The 23,448-nt window shown below is 40.8% G+C and overlaps 1 protein-coding gene across 1 annotated transcript in view; it reads left to right on the top strand.

The window, feature by feature from the left end:
• CMTM6 (CKLF like MARVEL transmembrane domain containing 6) overlaps positions 1-21,946 on the top strand; it is a 31,139-nt gene extending 9,193 nt beyond the window's left edge. Inside the window, exons 2-4 of the mRNA XM_038765999.1 lie at positions 14,056-14,232; positions 17,771-17,869; positions 19,619-21,946. Coding sequence (XP_038621927.1) covers positions 14,056-14,232; positions 17,771-17,869; positions 19,619-19,759 — 417 coding nt within the window. The 3' untranslated portion in view covers positions 19,760-21,946. The remainder of the gene's footprint in view (positions 1-14,055; positions 14,233-17,770; positions 17,870-19,618) is intronic.
• Positions 21,947-23,448: the final 1,502 nt, after the last annotated feature.

The following is a 23,448-nucleotide window of genomic DNA, read 5'->3' on the forward strand; positions in this document are numbered from 1 at the left end:
GTGTCTAAATCTGTAATCCTATTTATATTGATGCCGTTGATGCCTGTTGACTTTTGTTTTGTTGTCTGTCTCCCCGCTTCTAGACTGTGAGCCCGTTGTTGAGTAGGGATTGTCTCTGTTGCTGAGTTGTACTTTCCAAGCGCTTAGTACAGTACTCTGCATACATTAAGCGCTCAATAAATATGATTGAATGAATGAGTGGATACATGTTAATCAAAAACTGGAGAAAACATGCCCATGACCTATAAATTGGTATTCATGGGTCAGTGGACCCACAGACGACTAGGCCTGACTATATGTGCTTGTTCTTTTCCTTTGGACTTTCTACAGGAGAATGATGATTTATTGAGTTGGGAAATATTGTTGGTCTCTATCCATTAAAAGAGAGTCGTTTTATTGGTGTATCGGAGCCACAAGTGTTCACAGGGTAGTGAGGGGAATATTGTGTTTAGAATGTTGCATATTCAAGGACGTCATGTGGCAGTCATTTAAAACTTAATTGCATTGCTCCTTGATAATGTTTTTGAGTCCTTCCTCTTTTTGTTTCGTCACATCATCTTCTCTCACTTCCTCCCTTTCTCAGTTGCCTTTCCTCTTTGTGCGTTTATCAAAATGGCAAACAATTAAAAAATGAAATTATCATAAATATATTTACTCCTTTAAAATGGAAGATGGCTAGCAATTCCAGTACATTGTTTTTCTATGATTCTTACTGGTCAGTAGCTGATGTGTACTAGAAGCACTTCTAGTAGGGTAACGGTGATGTAATACTTGTAAGTGTTTCACTTTCATTTTTCATTTGTCTCATAACTTTTTGGCTCTCTGTCCTTTTTGATTTACTTTTAGAAAATATCTTCTGACTATTATTAGAGCAGTGAACAGTTATGGTATTTGTTAAGCACTTTGTGTCAGGCACTGTACTAAGCACGGGGGTAGATACAAGGAAATCAGGTTGGATACAGTCTCTGTCCTACCTGGGGCTCACAGTCTCAGTCCCCATTTTACAGATTAGGTAACTGAGGCACAGGGAAGTGAGGTGACTTGCCCAAGGCCATGCAGCAGACAAGTGGCAGAGCCAGGATTAGAGCCCATGACCGTCTAATTCCTAGACCCGTGTTCTATCCACTATGCCATGCTGCTTCCCTAAGATACATGTTAGAGAGTAAACCTATTATCTTTGCTTAGAACCCAGTGGAGACTCTAGACAAACTTAAACACATCTATACATACAGGAATTACGAGAAAGAAATGATCATCAGCAGCTAGACTCGACTGTAAGCTCGTTGTGGGCAGGGAATGTGTCTGCCAATTATGTTGTATTGTACTTTCCCAACTAAGTGCAGTGCTCTTCACTTAGCGAGTCCTCAATAATCAATTGTAGTTTTTGAGCACTTACTGTGTGCAGTGCATTCTATTAAGCACTTGGAATAGTACAGTATAACAGATTTCTTAGACACCTTGCCTGCACACAATGAGCTTACAGTCTAAAAGACCAGTAGATGCCCTTGGTGATGATCGTCATGATGATGCAGATTGCTGTACTGGGTACTTGGAACATGCAATTGAAGTTAAAAACTACAGCTGCTGTCCCTTTACAATCTTCTGGGGGAAACAAGTGAACGTAAACTTCCAAATATGACATAAGGTGAAAATCAGAGCACAGATAAAAATAAGAACAATGACAATATTAAAAGTCATCAGCCAAACCAACAAATATTCCTGTAAGTAAAGTGGCTGAGGGGAGTGGGGTGACCAGAAAGGAGGGTGAATTAGTCTGGGACTCACTCCCCAGCGAGGTGACTTATTTTGGAGAGTCTTCCGTGGAGAGAGATATAGTTTGGTAGATTTATGGCTGGAGGGAGTTCTATGCAGCATAAAGGACTGAACAGTGGGTTGGAAATGGGAGTGGAGTGAGATACAGTTGTTAGTTTAGGAGGACGGCAGACTCCAAATAGGGGTGAAAAAGAGGGCTGGTAGATAAGAGGGTGAAAGCTCGTGGAGAAACTTGAAGTCTTTATCCTTAGAAGAAGAAAATTTCCCATCTGTTAGTTTTTTTAAGGAGGGGGTGGTTTGTTTTAAAAAGGTACCTAGTACCCAGGCCCAGTAGTAAAGAAGCTATTACTGTAAATCTGTCAGAAAGTGATAAGAGCTTGAACCAAAATGGGCGTTACAAGGAGGATGACTGGAAGCAATGAGTCACACTTGTGCTGCCAAATTAAAGCATAGGAGAGTTAAACGTGGAGGAGGAGATGGGCCTTGAGGTGTAACTTCAAAGAGGGAAAGGACAGGAGGAGGGTGTTGGCCAGTGAGGAGATTAGACAGTGGGGTTCCCCCCCAAAGATTTTGCATATATGTACTTGCCAAACAGACATAACCTTAGCTTTCAAAGAGCTTATCTAGATACTCAAATGCCAACCTGAAATTTAGTGGTCTCAAAAAAAGGTATTGCTAGCCTTGCAGTTGGGACTTCATTGTTCTCTCTCAGGCATGTTTTGTAAGCAAATAATTGGTTCCCGAATCCTTGGGTTTTAAAATATCAGCTGTGGAACTTGGTGCACACACTTTTAATTGCTGATGAATGAGCTTGTGCAATGAGCTGAAGCTGCGGGGTCCCAGGACTTCAACAGACTTCACATTGTAATTAGGGCGCCTGTTGAATACCCAGCTGTCTACACAGTGCAGTTGTTGTCATTGGCTTGGTAAGATGTTTGTGTAAGGATTCACCCAGAATATCAGTTGATTAAATGATAATGCTCCCATTCTTGGCTGAGCAACAGATCAGCCTGGAGTCCAGGATTCTTTGGGGTGGAGGAAGGGGGCGGCCCTCTGGGTGGTGGGGTTCTAGCAATGGAGGAAATGAGCAATGGAACCCAAGCAATTAAAATAGATTAGGGACTTTTTAAAAGACTTGACATTATGCTTAAAACTTCAGCCTCCCATCAGCATGGGCCGAGCTGCTTTCTTGTACTTAATTGCCGTGACCTTTATCATCTGTCCACATTCAGTGTTCCTTCACCGTAATGGGCCAACCTGACTGTAGGTTGTCTTTGGTCTTGGGCCTGGTAATTTAGGGGATTCCACTCATCCAAAGTTCACCCTGCCCCAGTGGGCCTGTGGGAACACACACTGAGACCAGCAGTGGGGGCTGCTTGTAATTGCATTAAAAAAAATGGTATTGGTTAAGTGTTTCCTGTGTGCCAAGCACTGTTCTAAACACTGGAGCAGATACAAGGTAATCAGGTTGTCCCATGTAGGGCTCATTGTCTTAATCCCCATTTTACAGATGAGGTAACTGAGGCAAAGAGAAATAGCTTGCCCAAGGTCACACAGCAGACAAATGACGGAGACGAAGTTAGAACCCACGTCCTTTGACTCCCAAGCCTGTGCTCTTTCCACCAAACCACGCTGCCCCCTCTCCCTTTTCTTTCACTGCCCCCTCCACTTTTCTTTATGGTTTTCTTAAGTGCTTACTCTGTGCCATGCACTGTACTAAGCAGTGGGGTAATCAGGTTGGGACATAGTCCGTGTCCCAGAGGGGATCCCAGTATTAATCCCCCTTTTCCAGATGAGGTACCTGAGGCACAGAGAAGTGAAGTGACGTGTCCAGGGTCACACAGCAGACAAGTGGTGAAGCCGGGCTTAGAACCCAGGCCTTTCTGGAGATGCAGCGTGGCTCAGTGGAAGGAACCCGGGCTTTGGAGTCAGAGGTCATGGATTTGAATCCCGGCTCCACCAGTTGTCAGCTGTGTGACTTTGGGCAAGTCACTTAACTTCTCTGCATCTCAGTTACCTCATATGTAAAATGGGGATTAAGACTGTGAGCCCCTCGTGGGACAACCTGATCCCCTTGTAACCTCCCCAGTGCTTAGAACAGTGTTTTGCACATAGCACTTAATAAAAATGCTGCTATTATTATTATTGTTTCTGATTCCTGGTCTGCTGTGTGACCTTGTGAGAGTCACTTCACTTCGCTGTGCCTCAGTTACCTCATCTGTAAAATGGGGACTAAGATGACTGTGAGCCCCATGTGGGACAAGAACTGTGTCCTTCCTGATTTGCTTCTGTCCACCCCAGTTCAGTGTCTGGTATGTAGTAAGCTCTTAGCAAATACCACAGTTAATATTATTATTATCTGCTAGTCCATGCTGTTTCCTTTGTTCTTTGTTGCTGTTTCCTAGTTGCCTCTAGCCCCATTCTAAAAACAGCTTGGAGTGTGGATATGAAACGTTTTTGGTCATATCCAGCAGACCATTTCTCTCCCCATTTTCAAAGCCCTGCTAAAATCCCATCTCTTCAAAAAAGGCCTTCCTCGACTAAGACCACACTTCACTGTCTACACCCTCTCTTCTGCATCACCTGTGCACTGGGGTCAGCTCCCTTAAGGACTTTGATGTATAGAGATATAGCCATCTGAAATTTATTTTAATGCGCCTTCCCCTCAAGTCCTTGTGAGCATGGATCGTCGATAAGTACTCTTGAATCGTACTCTCCCAAGCATTTAGTTCAGTGCGCTGCACACAGTAAGCACTCAGTAAATACCATTGATTGCTACTGCTTTTACTGCCACTTGCGTCTCCACCTGTAGCTTATTGGTGGCTACAAAGTAAGTTTGGGGTGCCTGTCAGTAGTAGACCTTGGGCAACTACTCATTTTGTGTAATGGATAAAGTGGTTCTGCTCACAACCAGAGAGATTTGGGAGGCTGTTGCTTCCCTTGGTTCCTTTTTATTATTTATTTTTATGGTATTTAAGCATTTACTAAGTGCCAAACACTATTCTAAGCACTGGGGTAGATACGACATAATCGGGTGAGACACAGCGTTATGTCCCACATAGGGTTCACAGTCTAAATCAGAGGGAGGAAGATTTAATGTCCATTTTACAGGTGAGGTAACAGAGGCACAGAGAAATGAAGTGACTTGCCCAAGGTCACAGCAGATGCTGTGGAGCCAGGATTAAAGCCTGGGTCCTTGGACTCTCAGGCCCATGGTCTTTCCAGTAGGCCACACTGCCTCTCTAAAATGTTCTTGAAAAATGAGTGCCACCCATCTCAGAAGGTGAAATGGAGTACGGTTGAAGGGCATTGATAAAGCTCCACAGTTTTGCTAAGTAAAAGTAGCACAGTCATAAACTAATGTTTCCATGTTCATTTGAAATAATCTATACAGTGGCTCTAGATGCCTGTCATGTTAATATAAAATTGGTTTAAAATACTTGTTCAGTTATATTGCAGGAAGAGACGTGCTACAAAAAGGTATTTAACTGAAAATGGGATTGTATTGATGTGAAATGCTTCATATTTTGCTGTGAAGACACTATGTAAACAGTGGAAGTCAATAAAATCCGTGGCCAAATTTAATTTTATTACAATAGTGGGCAGTGATTATTTGAGGAGCTATTGTGTAAGTTTTTTGCATGAAGTCGGTTCATAGTAAAAGGTTAAAATTGGCTTAAGTGCATTCTGGTCCATTGTTTTAAAGTAGTTTTGATGTCAGAAATAATCATTATTAAAATTACTTTGGTTTGAGAAAAGGTAGTGATACTGAAATGAAAAAGGATACTCAGTCATAAATGAGGTTGACTTGGGTGTTCCCAGCAGCTGTGGTTTAAGACCTGGAATTTCTCATCATGAAAGCTTAAGCAGCCAACCATTTATGTCACTAATGAGACATGACCAATCCTATTACACAAATGAAAATTAGACATTTCACAATAAGGAACTTGTCACTGGAAAAAGCACTGTTTAGGGTTTTGATAAAATTGAGGCCTTTTTTTAATGATATTTAAATGCTTAACTATGTGTCAAGCACTGTTTTAAGTGCTGGGGTAGGTAGAAATCAATCAGGTTGGACACAGTCCCTGTCCCACAGGCTGGTGCTCTGAAACACTGTCCAGGTTTGTTTTTTGTTGGTTTTTTTTACTCAAGATAGCCAGCTGGAAGCCTTTACTAAGCTCTGCCCTTCCAGCATTACCAGAGAAGCTACTGCCTCAGAATCCTAGAGCATAAATGAGCAATTCCAATTTTATCAGGGTCTGGGATATTCTGTCTGCCTCCCACCCCACCAAATCAATCAGACATATCTTAAATGGGTCACATTACTGTCTGTCATTGAATGGCTTATACTTTCTTGCTAGATGCTGGCAAATTTGAAGTGAAGCTAAAACTATGAAGTGTGATTCAGTCGACAGTAATGAAAGATGATTTATATTTCAAAATCATAAATCAGAGCCTTTATTTTGAAGATTCTTTCAGTGAGTACTTCTTGCTGAGTGGGGAGTTATGTCTTAGTTAACAATTGCAGCAACTGTAGTTTCTCATTTTAAAATGCCAAACCTAAATGACCTCAAATACGTAAGAGAGTTACTGATTACTTGTCCCTCCCCTCCTTCGTTTTTTCCTTTCTTCTACAGAGGGACTTGAGAGGAGATGAAAATAGACGAAGTTGTTTTTCTGGAAACTTTTTTATTCATCCAAAGACCATCTGGATCTGAAGCTGGCTTTGGAAATTTAATGTAGTAGAAACCTGTTAGAATAATTCAAAAATAGAGTTGTGTGATAGGGAAATTCTAACGTGGATTTTGTGTATACATGAAATAAAACTCAGTGCCGGAATCCATATGTAATTTCACTGTGTGATTTTAATTTGAAAGTGGAGCGGGGATTTGTCAGCAGGGGATGTTTTAAACTTCATCTCTATACATTCAAGACATTTAATTAAGTAAAGACTTTTTGTATGGCAACATTTTCTGTTGAAAAAGGGTGCAGCTTTTTACTTGTAATCAGGAATTAGTTACCAAGTTAATCAGATTTTTATAATGTTTTCCACTGTAGCAAGAAAAGCTGAAATTATTGCTCCCCTAGCATCAGTTATGGATTTAAATTGCTTACTACGTGCTAAGCATTGGGTTTGTTATAAGTATTCTCTGTCCCACACGAGGCCCCCAGTTTAAAAGGTAGGGAAAGTAGGTATTTTATTTCCATTTTACGGGGGAGGAAACTGAAACTTAGACCAGTGACTTGCTCATGGTCACTGTTAGAGCCAGTTGCTCAGCTGGATCAGGGTGCTTTAAAATACTTTCACAATGGCTGGTTGGAGGATTGCGTGAAAGGGAGCAGCGCCTATAAATCTCTTGGTGTAAAACGGTTAGTTTCACCTACACTTCCCCAAAGCTACTGGGCTATTTTGGGAGGAGACTGACTCCTCTGTTGATAATGGGAAAGCCCCATCCCCATTAAGAGCAGGGTCAAATTCTCAGAAAGAACCAGGAGCAGTGATTCAGTTTGTGTCTTTCTATGTTGTGATGTGTCTGCCTGCTGACACCCAGTCAGTAGTTCCCTGTGGTAAATTATTTCTCTCTCAAACTTTACTTGGGTTAAAAGGACAGTTTAGGGCATATTAATTGGGTGATTATTTTAGGCTAAGCCCATATTCCAGCCACTTTTCCAAGCAAAGACATCAGGCAGCCTCATGGCCAAAACACTTGTGTCTTATTTCTGTTAATGAAATGACCAGACTTGGTCTTTTCAGTTTTGAACCTCAGGGGCTTTAAATATTACCTCACAGACCTCAACTTTGGTATTTCCGATAGTTATCCTTTACAGTTTGGGATACTAATTTAGTTCCAACTTTGGACGTTGTCTTGCTTGGGAATCTGCTTCAGCCATGGTTGCGGGAACTGTACTTTCAACTGGGTTTTGGCTGGAGCTTTTAATGTCACATTTTCCTGAGAACACCCTAAATTTTGATCCTACTTTGGGGCTTACAGCTAAGTGACCTCAATTTCAAACTCATGAGGCAAGAGCATGTGAGTCTTTGACACACAGCCCAGTGTGTGGATGTCTCTTTAATAGTCCAGGACCATCTACTAAGATTTTTATTAGTATTAATGGGGTTATTCCTCCACAGTCCTCAAGCTCTGCATTTGACAGAATAAAGGCAATAAAGACTAATTATTTCTCCTTCATACAAACAGATCCTTATCTCCAAGCTGAAATAAATTATTTATTCTTGAAAAGCACTTTTGAGTTAGAAAGCAGTTTAGGAAACATGTCTCCCAGTTAGGCTTTCTGCAGATGGATGATTTAGTATGATTTTTTTCCTTAGGGGAACTGCAACAAACTGATGCTGTACTCTCACACAAGGGAAGCAGTGTGGCCTAGTGGATAGATAGGGACTTGGGTTCTAATTCTGGCTCTGCCACTTGTCTGCTCTGTGACCTTAGGCAAGTCATTTCACTTCTCTCTTCCTCAGTTATCTGTAAAATGGGGATTAAGACTGTGAGCACCATGTGGGACAGGGACTGTGTCCAACCCTATTAGCATGTAACTATTCCAGCACTTAGAACAGTGCTTGACATATAATAAGCACTTAACAAATGCTGTCATCATCATCATCACATTTTTCAAATGTAAGATTTTTTAGAGAAACAATATGACCTAGTGAAAAGAGCATGGGATTGTGAGTTAGAGGACCTGGGTTTTAGTCATGGCTCTGCCACTTTGGGTAAGTCACTTAACTTCTCTGGGCTTCAGTCCCCTCATCTGCAAAATGGGGATTCAATACCTATTCTCCCCTCTACTTAGACTGTGAGCCCCTTTTATGGCATTGATTATCTTGTGTCTTTTCCAGCACTTGGAACATAGTAAGTACTGAACAAAAAACATAATAGTTATGATATTTGCTCAGCATGCAGTAATTCAAAAATTTTATTATATTTTCTTGCATGCTTTAGAGAACAAGTCCCTTAATTATATTCATATTGCTTTTACTAGCTATCATGTTCTTTCTATTTGTTCTTTTGTTCTTGTTTGTTTTTTCTTTTTATTGTAAGTTCTCAAAATACGTATCTGATTGTTACTTGTTCAACTTAAATGAAATAAGCAGTTTTAATTCATTCAATCGTATTTGTTGAGCGCTTACTGTGTGCAGAGCACTGTACTAAGCGCTTGGGAAGTACAAGTTGGCAACATATAGAAACGGTCCCTACCCAACAACGGGCTCAGTCTAGAAGGGGGAGACAGACAACAAAACAAAACATGTGGACAGGTGTCAAATCTTCAGAGCAAACAGAATTAAAGCTAAATGCACATCATTAACAAAATAAATAGAATAGTAAATATGTACAAGTAAAATAGAGTAATAAATCTGTACAAACATATATATATAGAGAGAGAGAGAGAGAAGCAGTGTGGCTTTGGAGTCAGGTCATGGGTTCAAATTCCATCTCTGCCAATTGTCAGCTGTGTGACTTTGGGAAAGTCACTTAATTTCTCTGGGCCTCAGTTCCCTCATTTGTAAAATGGGGATGAAGCCTCATGTGGGACAACCTGATCACCTTGTATTCCCCTGGTGCTTAGAACAGTGCTTTGTACATAGTAAGCGCTTAACAAATGCTATTGTTATTATTATTATTATTATATACAGGTACTGTGGGAAGGGGAAGGAGGTAGGTTGGGGGCAATGGGGAGGAGGAGAGGAAAAAGGGGGCTCAGTCTGGGAAGGCCTCCTGGAGGAGGTGAGCTCTCAGTAGGGCTTTGAAGGGAGGAAGAGAGCTAGCTTGGCGGATGTGTGGAGGGAGGACATTCCAGGCCAGGGGGAGGATGTGGGCCGGGGGTTGTCGGCGGGACAGGCGAGAACGAGGTTAGCGGCAGAGGAGCGGAGGGTGTGGGCTGGACTGTAGAAGGAGAGAAGGGAGGTGAGGTAGGAGGGGGCGTGGTGATGGACAGCCTTGAAGCCGAGAGTGAGGAATTTTTGCTTGATTTTAAGGTTGACAGGCAGCCACTAGAGATTTTTGAGGAGAGGAGTAACATGCCCAGAGCATTTCTGCATAAAGATGATCCGGGCAGCAGCGTGAAGTATAGACTGAAGTGGGGAGAGACAGGAGGATGGGAGATCAGAGAGGAGGCTGATGCAGCAATCCAGTCAGGATAGGATGAGAGATTGTACCAGCAAGGTAGCAATTTGAATGGAGAGGATAGGGCAGATCTTGGCGATGTTGCGGAGGTGAGACCGGCAGGTTTTGATGACGGATTGGATGTGTGGGGTGAACGAGAGAGCGGAGTCGAGGATGACACCAAGGTTGCGGGCTTGTGAGACGGGAAGGATGGTAGTGCTGTCTACAGCGATGGGAAAGTCAGGGAGAGGGCAGGGTTTGGGAGGGAAGATAAAGAGTTCAGTCTTGGACATACTGAGTTTTAGATGGTGGGCAGACATCCAGATGGAGATGTCCTGAAGGCAGGAGGAGACATGAGCCTGGAGGGAGGGAGAGAGAGCAGGGGCAGAGATGTAGATTTGAGTGTCATCAGCGTAGAGATGATAGTTGAGGCCATGGGAGCAAATGAGTTCACCAAGGGAGTGAGTGTAGGTAGAGAACAGAAGGAGACCAAGAACTGATCCTTGAAGAACCCCTACAGTAAGGCGATGGGAGGGGGAGGAGGATCCCACAAAGGAGACTGAGAATGAACGTCCGGAGAGATAAGAGGAGAAACCAGGAGAGGATTGAGTCAGCGAAGCCAAGGTTGGATAGCGTGTTGAGGAGAAGGGGGCGGTCCACAGTGTCAAAGGTAGCTGAGAGGTCGAGGAGGATTAGGATAGAGTAGGAGCCGTTGGATTTGGCAAGAAGGAGGTCATTGGTGACCTTTGAGAGGGCAGTTTCGGTGGAGTGTAGGGGACGGAGGAAGCCAGATTGGAGGGGGTCAAGGAGAGGGCTGGCATTGAGGAATTCAAGGCAGCGGGTGTAGATGACTCGTTCTAGGTGTTTGGAAAGGAAGGGAAGGAGGGAGGTAGGGTGATAACTAGAAGGGGAGGTGGGTTCTAGGGAGGGTTTTTTTTAGAATGGGGCAGACGTAGGCATGTTTGAAGGCAGAGGGGAAGGAACCAGTGGAGAGTGAGCTGTTGAAGGTGGAAGTTAAGGAGGGGAGGAGGGAAGGGGCAAGAGACTTGATAAGATGAGAGGGAATGGGGTCTGAAGCACAGGTGGATGGAGTAGTGCTTGAGAGGAGGGAGGAGATCTCATCTGAAGATACCGCTAGGAAGGATGGGAGAGTAGTGGAGAGGGTTGAGAGCCAGGGGGTTGGAGAAGGGGGAGGAGTGACTTTGGGGAGCTCAGACTTGATGGAGTTAATTTTACTAATGAAGTAGGAGGCCAGATCGTTGGGGGTGAGGGATGGAGGAGGAGGAGGAACAGGGGGCCTAAGAAGGGAGTTAAATGTACAGAAGAGCTGACGGGGATGATGGGCATGGGTGTCAGTAAGGGAGGAGAAATAGTTTTGCAGGGCAGAGGAGGGGGTGGAGTTCAGGCAGGAAAGGATAAACTTGAAGTGAACAAGGTTGGCTTGGTATTTAGACTTTTGCCAGCAGCATTCAGCAGCTCGAGCATAAGAGCAATGGAGGCAGACAGTGGCAGTGATCCAAGGCTGCCGCTCCCAGTAGGGGATAGAAATTGGAGTTGGACAGAGAGCGGTGATTCCGCTGGGCCAGTTGGAGCAGAGACATGGGATCTTGTGTCTGACCGCTGGGAGGGACACTCATGTGAGAGCATCTGGGGAGGTGGGGTGCGTGTGTGGATTGGAGGTATACGTGTTTGGAAAAATTCCTAGGAAGAGTGGAGGGGAAGGGCTGAGAGGCAGCAGGGAGGGATCTAGAGTGTACTTATTAATTATCTGGGTATCAGGTTGGTCTCTTAGGAGTAGGAAAACAAATTATATTTGTCTGGAAAAAACAAATCTCATAACGTGCCTAGGTATTAAATACTAAGCTCAGAGTGCGCCTGCACAATCGAGAATGGGATGTCTGCATACACTTAAGGATTGGGTGTGGAGAATGCATCTCACCCTCCTTACAATTCTGTCTTCAGTCCAGTTGCCGCCAATCCACTCCCACTCCTAACATTGTCTCTAACACATCTAACAAAAACTCAGTAGGAGTAATTGAGGAAACAGCTGGGACTCTCCACTTGATGTAGATGATATCTGGGTGGGAAAGATAAGCCTGATCTGAACATAAGTGAATAGGGAATTTTTATCTTATTCCCCATTTTTTTAATAGATGGAAATGAAGTAGGACTTTGGACAGATTCTCCCTGTCAGGAAAGGAGTTAGGGTAGTAACCCCACCGGATCATCTAGTGTTTGTTTCCCCTAGACTAGGCTGTGGACTCTTAAGCTCCTTGTGAGCAGGGATTGCGTCCACTAACTCTGTTTTACTGTACTTTCCCAAGCACTTAGTGCAGTGCTCTACACACAGTAAGTGCTCAGTAAATACCATTAATTGATTGGATTGTTAGGCTTCAACCCTTGAGGTAGCCTTTCTCTCTCCCAGTCCTAGGCCACTGATTTTTCTCTTGGTTTACCTCGGAAGTGTAGTTTTATTCCTGTAGACGTTCCACGTTTCCCTAGCTTGAGGCTAAAGATCAGTTTAGGAGGTGTTGATCGTGGGGGTTTGGAGTTGAATGAATATCTTCCTGTTACCAGATCTCCTTAGAGTGAGGTTCATTGGTATATTAAGTATTGGAGTTGTTTTGTGAGGTACCTAATTTATTATTGGCCACATTATATCTTAACAATGCCAGTGTAAATGATGGGAAGTCAGGAAGCCATTGTGAGAACTTTTTATCTGAAGCAGAAACTGTAGGCTCTTCCCAAACTACACAAAGGAAAAGTTTGCACTTGCTCTGCTCTCACTGTCAAAGAGCATTGAGCAGTCCAGTTACTGGGGACTACATGATCTATTTACTGTGAACTATTAATGGGCCCCGTAGCTTTGGAACAAGTAGAGAAAATGGGACAAATGGGGAAATTTGCATCAAAACCCCAGTAAACCATTTAGCTCTTGGGGTGTCAATGTGGTCAGCCTCATCACTGAGCGGCAAATGTATAATGTGTTTTTATTTGTGGTGAATGCAGCTTGAAGTGGAAACTTTGGTTTTGGTAAAGTTCAAGGACTCTAAACATGAATGAAGACAAACAAGTCACATGATGATGGCATTTGTTAGCACTTACTATGTGCCAAGCACTGTTCTAAGCGCTGAAAAGTCAACCACCCCAGGTAGGACTCGAACCATCTTCATCGTAGTTCAGATGCGGACAATTACATGGGAGGGGAAGCTGCTCTATGTCTCCAGAGAAAGTGGAGGAGAGGAAATGCTCCCAGCATTTGAGTGAATCTTTATATTTGTGTCCATGTGAAATGTTGGAAATCCTAGAATTTTAATTGTGCTTTATAATTCTGAGTTATAAATAATTGTAGTCATAGAAGAGAAAGGAAATGCATTGATGAAATCATCTTTGAGTAATGTCAGTGTGTTTCTTTTAGGGATCCTGTGTCTTCTGTTGTTTTTTAAATGGTATTATGTATTTATTATGTGCTAAGCTCTGGAATAGATTATATTGGAAAACTGATTCCTAAATACTGTTTTCCAGCATTTTGTGGTATTAGGTTAAATTTGGCTGCTGTACTTTTTATGTATGGTGAGTCTTGGCTATAGTTATATTGGAGGAAACAATAGCTGAAGGCTCAATTTATTTTCCCTGAATAATTATTGAGAAAAATGAAGACACTATATTGCCAACAAGAAAGTCTGTCTGCTTAGATTTGATCCTAATGTAAATGTTCCTGAAATTATCTTACAAGGTTTGTAATGTGTAGTGCTTATATCTTGCCATGTTAGACTGCTAATTGTAGCAATAGTGTTTCCACTGATGACTCCCTTAGTTTTATTACTGATGTGATTATCGATCAATCAGTGGTATTTATTGAGCTTAGCTGTCGGAGCATTATAAGTGCTTGGGAGATCACAATACAACAGAGTAGGCAGACTGGATCCCCACTCACAAAGAATTAGAGGGGGAGACAGACATTAAAATACTTGGAACTGAGCTAACGGGTTGATCTAAGGAAAGGTATTTTAGCTTAAGGTATTCAGCTTTTGAATAAGAGGCTACATTTTACTTCCATTGTCTTCAAGGTTCAGCTGTTTGGAATTTTTTGCTTTGGGATTTTTTTTTCTTTTCTCGATGCAGAATTATGCTATACATCTAAAAAACTTTTGTTTTATAGGTGCTCTCGTTACTGGCATTTATTTGTGAAGAAGTTGTTTCACAATGTACTGCCTGTGGAGGACTCTACTTCTTTGAATTCGTAAGCTGCAGTGCCTTCCTCCTGAGTCTTCTTGTTTTGATCGTATATTGCACTTCTGTGTATGATAAAGTCGATGCCAAAAAAGTTAAGAAATCGGTAAGAAACTTTGTTTCATAGTATGACCTACATTAAATATAAGATTGTGTAGAATGAATAAAAATAAACTTTGTCATCTTGTAGGGTAGTATCTTTGACACTTTGAATGATGAAAAATAAAGTACATAGGAATCACTTTGGCTGAGTGGACTAGAATGAGAGAACATGGAAGAAAATGTCACTCATCCCAAACTGCTGCACATTAGTATCAAACTATGAATAAGAATACATTAATGATGAAGGTTTAACTTTTGCACCATTGAACATTTCAATGAGGAAAAATCCCAAATAAATCAGTGTGGAACTCCAGCTACAGTCTGTGCTGACCCTGTTGTAGGATAATTGCAGTACCCTGGAATAAGGGTAGTTCTTTGTCCCTTTCTCTCCCTTAATTGACAGTAAAAGAGTTTCACCTGAATGAAGTGGAGAGATGAAGATTTTGCCTTAAGTCAGTTTTACATTTAATTGGTGTTTTTAGCTCTAAAGAGTGAGGGAAGGGAAGACCTATTTACATTGATGAGTTTATGGACCATAAAACTGGAATTATAAAGCTCCCAGGACTCTACTTCCATAGCCAGTCAAAATCTCTGCTGCTTCAATTTTGGCCCATTTTTTTTTGTTGTTTTGGTCAAGAAAGGAAGCTTGAAAGCTGTCATTGTCACCTCCTAATCATCTATTTCCTTGGTCAAGCAACCCCAATTCCTTTTCTCTTTCTTCTTGGAACCTGTTTTCGTACCCTAGTCCTGTTTAATAATAATGATGGTATTTGTTAGCACTTACTGTTCTAAGTGCTGGGTTAAATACAGGGTAATCAGGTTGTCTCACATGGGGCTCACAGTCGTAATACCATTTTACAGATGAGATAACTGAGGCACAGAGAAGTTAAGTGACTTGCCCAAGTTCACACATCAGATAAGCGGTGGAGCTGGGATTAGAATCCAAGTCCTGTGATTCCCACGCCCATGCTCTTGTCACTAGGCCACACTGCTTCTGTTTGGTCACTTTTTTTTGGTACTGCTACAGTTTCTTTGGATTTGTTTAAAATGTGTTGAATAAAACCCAGTTTGATAGTAAGAATCTGAATGCAGATTCAGCATAGCAGAATTATTTTTGGCTCTTAAATGTCATGGTCCTTTAATATCTTTTAGTGCCATGTTCACTATTTGCACTACATAGCTGAATATGAGTCAGCAAAAACCCCAAATATTTTTCCAGTTATACTTGTGCCTGGCCTGTCTTCCCTATCTAGTATTTGAATTGCATATTTTTCTTTTCTGAGTGCACTCTTGTGCGCTTCTCCCTCTTGAATTTCATCCTTTTTGTTGGACCATTTTCCCCCATTTTCCCGGGCTATTTTGAATGCAGCTCCATTTTTCCACATTAGCGATGCCCTCATTCCCTCGATTCCATCTTTCAGATAATCAGTGAGAATATTGAATAGAACTTGTTTCAGGACTGATTCTTGTGGGGCACTTTTTATGGAATTTAAGTGTTTACTAGGCTCTGCACTAAGCGCTGGGGTAGATGCAAGCTAATCATGGTGGGTACAATCCATGTCGTACGTGGGGCTCACAGTCATAATCCCTGTTTTACAGATGAGGGAACTGAAGCACAGAAAAGTCAAGTGATTTGCCCAAGGTCACACAGCAGACAAGTGGCAGAGCCAGGATTAGAACCCAGGTCCTTCTGACTCCCAGGTTTAACACTAGGCCATCTGCTTCTCATGCCTTGATATATTTTTCCAAATTGACACCAAGCCATTGATGGCACCTTTTGGGTGCAACTCTCAAGAATTGTTAGAATTGCCCTGCCTTCCCCCGCACCGCTCCTCCTGTCTTTCTCTGTGTTCTCTCTGCAACAGTTCTCCAAAGGATTTGTACTTCTGCTGCTCTTCCTGTGTGAGTGATAGTTTGTTTTTCTGCCCCATGTTTATATTTCTTCCCCATTGGTTTGCATCTCTTTGCATCTATTTGTCTTATCTACAGCCTATTCATAAAAATATTTAAAATGCCATACACTACTGATTGGGTTAGTGAGTGAAGTTCACTAATCTAGTATTGCTCAAGGTGGATGAACCATATTATATAATCTTTATGGGAGTAATAGTTTTGTTCTTTTAAATCTCCTGCTTTAACTGTCTTATGTTGGTAGTGACAGATTTGAGTTTTTGTGCTGGGTGCTTTTTTTAAAAATATATATATATGTTGAGTCCCTCATAGTGAAATAAGAAGTAAAAGGGGAACAGTGTCCTGCTCTGGCAGAATGTGGGGCTGTACAGGGAAAAAGACAGACAGAGGGTTTGTATGAGAGAGCCTAGTGGAAAGTAATAGTCTTGAGAAGAGGAACTGTTCTTGTGACTACGTTTTTTTCAGGCAGTTACTATAAAAGGGGGATTTTCATGAGGGAAGCATATATTTGAATATAGCAAAAAATATTAGTGACAGAAATCTGAATCTATATTGAGAACAATTTACATAGGTACCTGTCTCATGTGAAGGATTGCCTCTTTGGCCATAGCGTGTAGGGGTGGGACCATTATTCCAGCACCACGGTAGTCTTGGTGGCATTGTACACTCCTTCCTTTCCACATGCAGAGACCTCAGAACTTCATAAACTCCTTTCTCGTTCTTTTTTTTTAGACTAGCGGTACCCACTGGGCACCATCATTTTAAAAGTTAGCTCCTGGAAGGGGAGGATATTTTTCTGAAGCATGAAATCTGCACTTTTCCCACTGACAATGAGCACTTCCTTCAGCCTAATAAATTCCATTGATTGGTGCTGGAAATTAAGACATTACCCATGTTAGCAGTTTTGAAATACTGTCCAAGAATGCCGTCTAAATGTAAGATGCAATAGTGAGTGATAGGGATGACTAGATTATTAGGAGCATGTGACTGAATTTGCGTACTTGAAATCTTCCCTCTCCCCACGCCCCCACAAGTAAACTGCAAGTATTAAAGTTCTCTAAAGCAAGCATCTTGTACTTTGTCCCCAAGTTCAAATATAGCCTTTGTGAAATTGCTGTTAATTAGAAATTCCGATTTCCTCCGTAATTAAAGCTCGTCATTTTTTCAGCATTTATTGAAGACTTAGGGTATTAAACTGATATTAAATAAAAAGGTAAGGTAGATAATTTTAGAATATTTGCATAAGGCGAATTAGGATTTCAAGAAGGTATATCAAAAGAGCCTAAACCAGTGTCTTTTGAAAATTGGTGGTTATCCGTAATCCATGTATTTGCAGTAAAAATACTATGTTAACATAAATGAAAATGAAGGAAGAATATTCTCTTCTGTCTTGAATTCTGTAGAATTCAAGGAAGCCTCAAATCTGACTAAGAAAAGGTTTTGGTAAGTGCAGTAACAAAGAAATGGCAAAAAAAAATACTTTTTGGCAAAGAACCTTAAGGGAAGGCACGTAAAGGCTAGAGAATATGAGTATCTTTAAAGTGGGGGGAACTATTTTTCATAGGTTTTTTTTTAAAAATTATGGTTTCCACATATCTAATCATAACCAATTTTGTGTTTTTGATGTTCAGGATTTTTTTATTACTTTGGTAACTGGAGGTGTATTTTTATTGGCATCAATCATTTTTGCTGCCACCAATGACCAAACCTCAGCTGAAATTGCTGCCACTGTAAGTATCTTTCACTTTCTCTCTGGCTTGTGTTCTTTATCGCTCTTCACTATAATCCTAATTTATGACCTAAACTTAATTGTTGCCAACCATTTTGAAAACATATCATAAGGAGTTCCTGTTAATTTAACTGCTCTGCAAATACTGTCTAATATGAAAGAAAACCAAGTCTTTAAACTTAAATGAAAATGCTGTATAATAAAGCCCAAGGCCAAGTGGAGTTTTGCAACCCAGATCTTCTTTTTAGAATACTGTGTTTTGTTAGCTTTCAAGTGGCCCTACTACTTAAGTTCTGTCATTTTGGGCTCATCCTCAGTAAATCTGGCATGGTACAACTCGAGACCTATTTGGCACATCATGTCAGTGGTATAGCAGAATGTTTTCATCATAATCCCATTATAATCTGAAAACTTCAAAAATGAAAATTTCCCACTGATCCTAAAAGACCACAGTGAAATTGAATGCATTTTTTAAAATTTTCCTCTGAAAATTAAATATAACAAAAATGCCACCTTAATTTCATTATAAAAGGTTTTTATTGTAATAATTGTCTCAATGTGTTTTCGAATATTCTTTCAATGAAGACATGAGAGTGGTTTTTGTTTTATTTTTAAGAAGGGCACAGAGTTGACAGTTCTGAAAATGTGGATCTTCTCCATCATCTGGCAGCACAAACTATTTCTGTTGCCTTCATGCTATCATCATATACTTTCTTTTTCTGTGGATATAGTGTTTGATAGGAAAATGTTTCTGGGGTAGTACAAACACAATGGAGTTACAGCTTTCAGCTGTAATGCACATAGAAGCACCCCTAAAAATTTTACATTAAACAAATATACTTTTAAATTATTCTGGCTGGATTCTCCATCCAGAACTTCATTCTTTATGGTTTTAATTCTTCAGTCTAACAGTATTCAACAAGGATGAGGTTTGATGGTTTTTGATATACTGTTCATTGAAAATGGTGCATTTTTCTTTGTTGTTTCACCTTTCTTTTGCCCTTCCCTTTGTCCCTCAAGTGAAACGGGAGGTAAGGGAGGAACCAAAATATTGTGATTTGGTGAATAAGCAGTCCTGGCAGAATATGGGAATGTCCTTGAGAAAGTCAAATGGAAAGTCACTAGAGGAATGAGAGAGAGTCTCACACAGGAAATAATGACCTTGAAAAGAGAAATAAAGAAATTAGGTCATGTCAGTATTCACAGATTATTACAGGACATTTTAAAGAATGTAGTCATATTTCAGCCATGTACTGAACTGGGTTTTTGTGGTTGGTTGTTATTTTTCCAAAATTAACTAGAAGCAAGCAGTTTGTCACAGATGGAATGTTCCTTCCTTCTTAAAAGTTGACTGATCTGGGGCCCTACGGAAATTGCTCTGATTTTAGTATTTCCAAATGTCTATCCTGTGCAGCCTTCTGGTCCTTGTTGCCTCAATCCTACTGCTTCCACTTTGTTATATTTAAAGGGTCTTTATTTTTCACATAACTGACTTATAGTTCATAGATTGTTGTGTTGTTCTTTACTGAGCAAATAGAGGAATGCATTATTCATTTCTTACACTAGATAAGTACACAAAGTGCTAGTCATTGAGTAAAAAGCAAAGAAAGCAAGGTTCAGCTAGTATTGAGAGCATCCAGAAAACTAAAGCCAATGAGATTATGCAAATTGGAATTACAAATTAGATCAGTCAGTAAAGAGCTTTGTATGACTTGTACTCATTTGAAATACCATTTTTTTTATTTTTTAGGTGTTTGGGTTCCTTGCAAGTTTCCTGTTCATAATTGATTTTTGTGTAATGGTTTTTGAGAAACTGCAGAACTCTAAAAGGAGAAAAACTGAAAACATGAATGTTGCAGCAGTCAGCGAGCCACTCACTCAACAGAGTTGAACCTATAAAGATATCGAGGACGAGGAGATTTTTTTTTTTTGGCAATTGACTTCCAGGTGGCAAAGGGAGCAAAAGTTGGAGGCACTGCTGAAATTTTGATTATCCTTCATGCCTCACATATAATCTATTTGGGTCATTTGGGAGGAGGGAAAAGGGAAGGAGCTGGGTGGTTAGATTTGATCAGGGTACTACAACCATTCTCTCTAAGTACTTAATCCAATAACTGCTTTTCAGTTTGGAATTTTCAACATTTGTTTGGTTTACTGTTGTTACATTGCTGTTAATGATGTTTGCCTCAATCTAATCTCTCAAACCGAGCCTCTTCTGCACTTTTTTTTGTAAAAAATTCATCGACTTGTAGTTCTTCAACCAGTTTAAAGGCAATATATGAGGCCCAGCTTCCACATAACACTTTGATGATACTGTAAGTTGTGCAGTGTGACATTTTATTCACTCTCCCTTTTATCCATTCTACCTTTTTATTGATTGATTTAATCAGTAAATCTTGCTTTTCACTAGAGAACCTAGAGAAGTCACACCGTGGATAATGCCTCTGTAATTATGTTTATAACTTATTAAAAAGGGAAAACCATTTATTGCTTGCTAGCTACAAGAGCTGCTTTTTCTCTTTTCATATCCGTATGTCTCAAACTGTTTGTCCCTTATAAATAAGATTCTACTGAGAATATTGTTAAATTGAAATAGTCCTGCCCTCCATATTGCAGTTGGCTGTCTTATTAGAAAACAGTTCTTGCAATTAGAGTTGGACAAATTGAGCAGGCTGAGTTCCACATCCTAAAGATCAGAGGCAGAGAAGAGATTCCTCAGTGGCCCAAAATAATAAGGAAACCTTCTAAAAAGTTAGTAGGGGCTACTTTACTTCCTCAAATCCAGGTATCAGAAAAACTAATCTTGGAGACTTCTTGGAAATCTTGGAGCAAAGGGGACAATGTAGTAGAGTGACTAGAACAGAGTGAATTATAGCAATCATTGATGGTTTTGGCACCTAAACACAATTTGCAGCTTATTCATTCTGGTTCTGGGGGTGGGGAGGGGCTAAGGGACAGGGCATCAGATTCTGTGGCTCTTCTATCTTAAATGTACAATGTTTTGAACATTAGTTAGGGGTAAGGGTATGCCAACAGAATTGTCTGGTAATGTAAAGCCTGAGCACAAGTCTATGAAAGTGCTGGGATTTGGCTTAAAAGATGTGCTGAAATTGCTCATCTTTGTGCCTTGCAGACTGGGAAGAAATACAAGTGGTTGGTTGTATGTTTTTGGGGGTTTTTTTTCCCACACATGTGCAAACCGTAAACTTCAAAGAAGCGGTGTGAATTAGTGGGAGGTTGAAAATGCCTGCCAGCTACTATAGTTTAGAGTTTTGTGAGCTTCCCAGATTGTAAAACAATCATGTTTGTAAATTTAATCAAATTACTAGGTTACCTCTGGTATTCTCCCCCCCCCCCACCCTTTATAACATTTGATTTTACGGTTTTACCTTCCACTCAATAGATACCAAAATAATGGTTGTGATAGTTTAAGACCTAAGTGTATTTCCATCTCCCAAGTAGTTTAGCTTACCTTCTTCACATAAGTTAAAGCATACCAGTTTAAAACACCAAAGTATAAAAAATAACATTTTCCTTGAACTTGATTTTTGAACCACTACATGAAGGAAATCAGAGGCTGAAGAGATGTTGGGCAATTTATTAGAATTTAATAGATATTTCCTATTGTGGGTCTTAAGAATAACAGGTGTATTTGTTTTTGTTCCTGCATTATGTTAAAGCACATAGGCTGTTGATTTAATTATCAGAAATTCAGGTGCATGGATTAAGAATTTTTCCAACACCGGAAGAATCAGGGGGCAATCCAGAGAAAGAGGTTGGGCTGGGAAAGGGGGACAGGGGGTGTGTGACTGTGAAGAGGAGTTGATGAGGAAGATGCAGGCAAGATTTCAAGATCCTTGATGCGTGCTTTCTCCAGGCACCTGCCTCTCTTACCATCTTGGCCATGTCATTGGTAGACCTTTTATTTAAAACTTTTCCTTTCTGGGGAAAGGAGCTGCTAAAAGCTTTAGTGTACTTTGTAGATCCTGGGTTTTTTTTTTTTTTCTTTATCTAAACTACTGCTTTTATAACATCTACGCTAATGTTACAGCTTTTTAATAGAGCAAGTTGTGCTGCATGTCAGCTGATGTGACATCTTCATTTGAGGCCAGTGTGTTTGGCTGTCACATGGGGAGTGTTCTGTTAGGGACAAACTCAGTTGTACCCAGGCTTGTGGTATGTAGGGGTCCATTTAGTTGGGAAATGTACATACATGGCCTCCTCGAGTGGGCTTTTTTGTTTTTGTTTTTGTTTTAAGCTTACCAGACCCATTTAATAATGTGCTGAAGAGGTGTCGGCAAGGGCATATTCATTCATTCATTCAGTCATATTTATTGAGCACTTACTGTGTGCAGGACACTGTACTAAGCCCTTGGAAAGTACAGTGCAGCAATAAAGAGAGACAGTTCCTGCCCACAAGGAGCTCACAATCTGGGGGTGGGGATAAACACAGATTGTGCTCATCAGACTTTGCTTTTCCCTTCTCCAACTTCACCTGTTCATTCCCTTATTTCCTCTGTTTCCCTGTCCCATTCCCCCAGCTAATAATGCCAGTGAGTGGTGGGAAGGAGACAGGAAATACCTCATCAGGCCCCAGCTCCCCTAACTCTCTGCACTGTTGCTCGTGAAGATTTTTCCACTGCCACAGAACAATCTGGAATATTACCTGTACAATTACATTGAATTATTATATTTTGAATTCTACTGTTACTACTACTAATAATAATTCATAATAACTGAGTTAATTGTTAAGCACTTTTGCCCCAAGCATTCTACTAAGTCCTCGGGTAGATATAAGATAAGCAGGTTACACGCAGTCCCTGTTCCGCATGGGACTCACATTCTCAATAGGAAGGAGAACTGGTTTCAAAGTGAGGAAACTGAGGCCCAGAGAAATGAAGCGACTTGCCCAAGGTCACCAACAGTAAGCATGTGGAAGAGCTGGGGTTAGAACCCGGGACCTCAGACTCCCTCCGGCCTGTGCACTAAACTATGTTTCTGGTCGTCTTTCCAGTGATTTTACCCGAAAGAGGACTGTTTTGAAACTAGCAAAGTTATTTTCTGCTCCCATGGCCACTGAATTAGAACTGGCAAGCAGAAACAACCCACGTGGAAATTTCACTTTGAATGTAATCATTCTGGTAACTGCACCAGACTGAGGACAAGAAGTTAAGAATTTTTAGTTTAAAGGATTCCTCTGACAAGCAAGTAATGGTTCATTTCATATTCACTATTGAGGTCAGTTTTCCCAGTTATGTTGGATTATTTGAGTGATTATGTACTAAATACATTGAAATGGTTTTACAGCTCATTTCAAAGGAATGGGAATTTATTTCAGTAACATGTACCTGTTCCTTCCTAATATTCAGGTGCTGTAAGAGCTGGGTCCCCTGAGTTGCAGTGTTTGCTATGCATTTGAGGGGGCAGAAGCCATTTCCCTACTTCCCTTGGCTTATTGTTTGCATTCGCCCTTCTCTTCCCTTTTATTGTCTGATATTGTTTGCAGTTGAATGTAGAGGGCTGATATGAAAGGTTGAGAATCCTGGGCTACTGTGGTTTTCTTTGGTTCATAACTAAGTG

This window comes from Tachyglossus aculeatus, chromosome 2 (genome assembly GCF_015852505.1).
Source record: "Tachyglossus aculeatus isolate mTacAcu1 chromosome 2, mTacAcu1.pri, whole genome shotgun sequence".
NCBI lineage: Eukaryota > Metazoa > Chordata > Mammalia > Monotremata > Tachyglossidae > Tachyglossus > Tachyglossus aculeatus.